This window comes from Lycium barbarum, chromosome 3 (genome assembly GCF_019175385.1).
Source record: "Lycium barbarum isolate Lr01 chromosome 3, ASM1917538v2, whole genome shotgun sequence".
Lineage (NCBI taxonomy): Eukaryota > Viridiplantae > Streptophyta > Magnoliopsida > Solanales > Solanaceae > Lycium > Lycium barbarum.
Window position 1 is genome coordinate 118,035,691 of NC_083339.1, and position 6,109 is coordinate 118,041,799.

Here is a 6,109-nt window from a genome sequence, read left to right on the forward strand (position 1 = left end):
CGAAAAATCAAGATTGTTTTTTCAGTAGTATTTCGACCACACGGGGTCGATTTTTTAAAATGAAAAAACAATTTTGACCACGTGTGGTCGAAATTAATTTTTGTATGAATAATAAATGGGAAACGTTTAAATTTAAAAAAAATAAAATTTGATCACATGTGGTCGAAAATTGGACCACATTTGTATATACACACTCCTTTGCTTCAGCACCACACGACCACATTTTCATTTTTTCTTTCTCTCTTTCCTCTCTCCCTCTCCTCTCTCTACCCACACACACCACCTCTCTCCCTCTCCTCTCTCTACCCACACCACCAGCTACAGCCCACCGCCCCACCAGCCCAGACCTCAACCCACCGCCTCCGACCACCGCCAGTCCACCGTCAGCGGCGAGGTACGTTTTTTTTTTTTTTTTTTTTTTTTTTTAATGTCATGAACGGCTTATTACAACTTGCTATGCTCTTACCACTGAATTCAAACTAAAGAAAAGGACGCCCCCACTTTCTGCTTCATCCTTTGCACCTTTGTACTAGCACGCATTATTATTATTATTAATTATTATTAGAAATTTTATTCAATTAAATGACATGTTTGCCCTTTCAAAGGTTCCATTTTAGAAATGTACAATATGATCCTAGTTGTCTGCTTCGAAATTTGGTCCTCTTACATCTAAATTTGAACATTACGATTTGTTTCTCATAGTATTAATTTTTCTAAGCATAATATGATAAATTTTCAATTTTACTTTTTAGGTTAATAGGAAAAACGTTTACCGTGTCTTAAGATGTTATTAGCTATATTACCTTCTATACTTAGTAGATTTGATAACTTCATTTAGTGTCCAATATTTGTTTTAGGGTTTATTTTATGTAATTTTTTTTATTTTTTTGGATTTTAATATAAAATTACTGAATGAATTCGTTTGTTTGTTCCGCTGTGTTTTTTTGGATATGCTGGGCTAGCTGAGATATTTGTTCGTTTGTGATACTTGCAATGTTTGGTCCACTGTGTTATTTCAAAAGAGCAGGTTCACCCTTAAAATTGAATTCCCCTCACTTTTGAATGAATTGTAAGATTTTAATTCATCCTGATTTAAGAGTAAATTTTGTAGGGATTATTAATATAAAATTACTGAATGAATTGATAATACAATAATTAATAACTAAGAAAATATTTAGCTTAATTCATCCTGATTTGGGGTCAAATTTGGTTCACTGGTAGTACTTATTTGGAGATTATTATGTAGGGATAGTTTATGAGGCGGTGATTAATTAATATAGGAATTAGTTTGTAGTAATTAATAGTAATGAGTAATAACGACAGTCGGACTGGTCTTGCATTGAGCCCTAACTATACTTAATAGGGATGGGATGACTCCTACTAATTAATAACTGGTCTTGCATTGAATGAATATTTTTTTGGGGCTATTTTGATTCTTTATTTATGTGGTATTTATTTATTTTGGGACTGTTTTTGTTAATTTTTTGGACTGTTTTTTTGGACAGTTTTTTGAGACTGTTTTTGTGGACTGTTTTTTGGGACTGTTTTTTGCGGACTGTTTTTTCTTTTGGACTGTTTTTTTTTTGGGACTGTTTTTGGTCATTTTTTTGTACTGTTTTTTCTAGTTGTTAATACATGGGTGCTTATTATGTAGTTATTAATTAAAGTTAAAATGATTTAGGTACTTTATCTATCTAGTTTCAAACTGCGCATTACCGGTAGGAAGGTTATACTTTGAAATAAAATTCTTTTACTAATCATATAAATTAAATATGTTTTAACAAGTTCAAATTTTCTGCAATTTGTGTAGATGGAATCTCGTAGTTGGATGTACGATAGAACTAATCCTGGTCGATTTGGGTTGAAGAATGAATTTGTTGCCGGCGTTTATGATTTTGTTGACTATGCTAAAACACTTGAGGATTTTACAATTCATGGTGTGGTTAGGTGTCCTTGTTCTAAATGTGAATGTATGACATTCAAGACCCCAGAGATTTTTAGGCGACATCTAATGGAAAAAGGTTTTAAAAGTAATTATACAGTTTGGACTAGTCATGGAGAAACGCGTAACAATTTGGGTGGATTTCAGAACTTTGTTGTGGGTGAAAGTAGTAGGATGGTAGAACCTACTGTCCAGAATTCTAGAATGCACGACATGGTTCAGGATGGTTATGGCATGCATTGGGGCTTTGAATCAAGTGGCCATGTTGAAGAACCTCCCAATGAAGAGGCCAACCGTTTTTATAAAAAGTTAAAAAAGCTAGTCGGCCCTTACATGATGGTTCTACCCACTCTCAATTATCTGTCGCTGTTAGATTATTGAGTATCAAAGCAGATAACAATGTTCCCCAAGGGGCAATAGATTCTGTGATTGACCTTATGCATGAATTGGTTGACCCGACTCTAGAGATACCCGATAATTACTATAAGGCAAAGAGATTGGTAACTAAGTTGGGACTCTCGTCGGTGAGAATTGATTGCTGTGAAAATGGCTGCATGTTATACTATAATGATGACGTCGATCTAGAATCTTGTAAGTTTTGTGGTAGTGAACGGTTTAGGGATACACGTAACGGGAAGAGAGTGGTTGTTAAGGCGATGCATTACTTAGAGCTCGTAATAATTGCGTTACTTAGAGCGATGCATTACTTAAGGATGCGTTACTTAGAGCTCGTAATAATTGCATGCAGCCTGATTGGATCCAAGATGAATGGTGGAAGGAGCTGCTGCACTACTGGGCAACTGATCCGACTTTTTTTAAACGAAGTGAAAATGGGAAGGCCGCTAGAGCCTCAGTGAAGGGTGGATCGCTGCACACTAGTGGCGCCACGAGTCAAGTGGACTTGATGAAGCGGCTGGTATGTTTCCTTCTTTAGCTTTGTCAAGTGACATTTCTTATTCTTGTTGGTTCAGATTTTTGGGACTGTTTTGGTTCTTTATTTTTTGGGACTGTTTTGGTGATATGGTTGGACTGTGTTGGTTCAGTTATTTGAGACTGTTTTAGTTCAATTTTGGGATGGTTTTAGTTATTTTGTTGGACTGTTTTTTTGGACTGGTTTTTGGGGACTGTTTTTTTTTTTGGGACTGTTTTTGGACTGTTTTTTGAAACTGTTTTGGGACTGTTTTTGAACAATTTTTTGCGACTGTTTTGGTCATTTTTCGGACTGTTTTTGGTCCCAAAAAACAGTCCGTAAAAACAGTCCCAAAAAAAAACCCCCACCCCCACAAAAAAAAAAAAAGCCTTCCTTCTGCGTCTAATCAAATTTTGTGCTAAATTATAAGTCAATGGTGATAGTATCTCATTTAGATCATTTTCAGCACCTTCTTGTTGTTTAAATCAAAGTTATTGCATATTTTCTTATATGATGTTATGGTGAATAGATGTGTATACACGTTGAGGCAGATATCAAAGTATGCTGTGAAGTCTTAATTTGAATAAAGTTTTATGAGAATCACTGAGGCCAAAATTTTGTGGAAACATCTGTAGATATACTTTTTAACTAGGGGTTTGTTCTTTGTTATAGAGCTTTTGAAATCCTCCATCAAAAAGTCTTGGCTTCTTAATGGATTGATAACGTGGGATCTAACAAAATATGTCGTTGTTCTTGATAAAGATTTGACTATAATAGAAGTTATATTAGAAATTAATTCTTATCGAAAGCTTGGACTCTTGTTTTACTCACAGAAAAGACTCAATAAAAATGTAAACATCTTTTGATAAATGTAGGCTTCAAGCCAAATGTCAAATTATTAATAACGATGTACATTTTTTCATTTGGACAGGAATAATGGATAGGATATTATTACCATAAACTTATGTGAGGTGATATGTTTGCTAGAAAGTTTTACTTCATCTAGTGTAGTACGCATGAGTAGGAAGACTGATAGCATACTGGCTTGACCAGGAAACTATCTCATCTCGATTTTCTAGTCAGTTCTCTCTTTTTCCCGGAAAAGTTGAAATATGAACAGCACCAAAAACAGTCCCAAGAACAATTTTTTGCGGACTGTTTTTTTTAGACTGTTTTTTTAGACTGTTTTTATGGACTGTTTTTGGGACAGTATTTACGGACTGTTTTGGTCATTTTTGGACTGTTTTTTTTTCCGGATAGTTTTTTTGGACTGTTTTTTGGGACTGTTTTTGTGGACTGTTTTGTGCGGACTGTTTTTTCTAGACTGTTTTTGGTCATTTTTTGGGGACTTTTTTTGTGGACTGTTTTTTTTTTTTTGACTGTTTTGTGGACTGTTTTTGTGCACTTTTTTTTTGGGACTATTTTTTTTTTTTGTGGCAGTTTTTGGCGGACTTTTTTTTGGGACTATTTGTGGGGATAGTTTTTGCGGACTATTTTAAATTGTTAATTTTAATTTGTTTGTAGGAGCTCCAGAGGGGTCAGGCGATACCTCAAGATAAGATCTTCAAGATTACTCACACGAGGAAGGAGAAGAACGTTGATAGTACAAACCAATGGGTTGAGCCAAGGGCTGAGCGAACTTGGGTAAGTCGTTAGTTAACAATAATAATATATTTTTTGTACTAAATTAGACTACTAACATTGTATCCTTCGATTTTAGAATGAATTTCAACAACACTTTGGGGAGTTTCGAGTCACTCAGCCAAGTACCACGCAGATGACCGACGAGTTAATACAACAACAATGGATTGAGAAGGTTGCTCCTCCAACAAGGCACGGGACAGTTTATGGGATGCCTAATCGAGCCTTTCGTCGATACTCGTCGGCCCTTGAAGCCGTAGGTGTTACTGATGATGGGACAGTTGATCCTAAGGAGTATGAAGCCATGAGGCAGCAAGTTGACCTGCTAACAAGAACACTTAATTCCTCGGAGGCCAGGATGTTGGGTATGCAAGCCCAGATTGATAGCTTACTTAATTCGCGGCAGTTTCCGATTCCCCCGTGTCCTGGGGATGCTCGTAGGTCACAACCTCCTAGCCAAACCCGACCTTCCCAAGGTAGACGAATTTGGTCACAAGCTGACATAAATCATGCTCTTGTCGATGAGTCTAGTTGGGAGGATACGGATCATGTCTCTAACACCGAACATTGACTTTTTTGATTAATGTGCTTTTGGATTCTAATTCTGCTATGTTTAAATGGATATGTATATGAATGTAGTTTTAATTTCAACTAGAAGTACTTTTAATTTTAAGATGTTTAAGTGTTTGAACGTAGTTTATGATGTTTAAGTGTTTGAATGGACAATGTTTAAGTGTTCAAACATTGTTTATGGTTGTTGTGTTGCATTGTTGATGAATTGGATGACTGTTTTGGTTGATGAATTTGGTTGTTTGAAAATTGGCAGGTGGTATGTAAAAAACAAGCAAATGCTGGAAAAAATATTCCAGAATTTCGACCACACGTGGTCGAAATTTAGCAATATGGTTGCCATATTTCGACCACATGTGGTCGAAATTCTGGGCTCAATTTAAAATTTCGACCACATGTGGTCGAAATTCTGGGCTCAATTTACAATTTCGACCACATGTGGTCGAAATTGGATTTTTATTTTCTTTTTATATTTAAATATAAATAATGTTTTCGACCACACGTAGTCGAAAAAGTTAAATATAATTTAATATTAAAAAAAAATCGACCACATGTGGTCGAAAATAGTTTTTCCCTTAATTTCGGTAGAATGTGGTCGAATTTTTTTTTCGACCAAGCTGTTAACGACCTACGCGTGTGGTCGAAAAATTGATCGAAATAAAGACTTTTTCGACCGCGTGTGATTAAAATTTTTGATCGAAAATTCCTATTTTTTTAGTAGTGTCTTAAAATAAATTAAAAAAGGTATGATACATAAAATAAAATCAAGGCGAGGTAGATTGACAAGAATGTTTCATTAACGTATACATGTGGAGCTGATATACTTTATGTGAAAATCTTCTGTGCTCGAGTTGACATACAAGTGTAAATCCTTTTCCTTCTGGAAAACAGTTACCTAGATACACGAGCACTAAAAGGCATTTTCATAAAAATAAGGGTTAACTACACTAAACACCCATGTATTATATTTCACTTACGGATAAATCTTCTGTATTTTAAAACCAAACGCTTACAACATTGTACTATGAAAATCCTACGTACACTTA

At 35.3% G+C, this 6,109-nt stretch overlaps 1 protein-coding gene across 1 annotated transcript; it reads left to right on the plus strand.

Moving 5' to 3' along the window:
• The first annotated feature begins 221 nt into the window (after positions 1-221).
• LOC132631997 (uncharacterized) lies at positions 222-5,296 on the plus strand. The gene is made up of 4 exons (XM_060347775.1): positions 222-394; positions 1,811-2,858; positions 4,377-4,496; positions 4,573-5,296. The coding sequence occupies exons 2-4, from the start codon at positions 2,685-2,687 to the stop codon at positions 5,062-5,064; spliced, it is 786 nt and encodes a 261-aa protein (XP_060203758.1). The 5' UTR covers positions 222-394; positions 1,811-2,684; the 3' UTR covers positions 5,065-5,296.
• The last annotated feature ends 813 nt before the right edge of the window (positions 5,297-6,109 follow it).

What these genes read in the sequence shown, in the direction of transcription:
- LOC132631997 (XM_060347775.1), top strand. Translation starts at nt 2,685, where the DNA reads ATGCAGCCTGATTGGATCCAAGATGAATGGTGGAAGGAGCTGCTGCAC. An exon ending in TGGACTTGATGAAGCGGCTG is followed by an intron (nt 2,859 to 4,376) that starts GTATGTTTCCTT and finishes ATTTGTTTGTAG; the next exon opens with GAGCTCCAGAGGGGTCAGGC. An exon ending in CAAGGGCTGAGCGAACTTGG is followed by an intron (nt 4,497 to 4,572) that starts GTAAGTCGTTAG and finishes CTTCGATTTTAG; the next exon opens with AATGAATTTCAACAACACTT.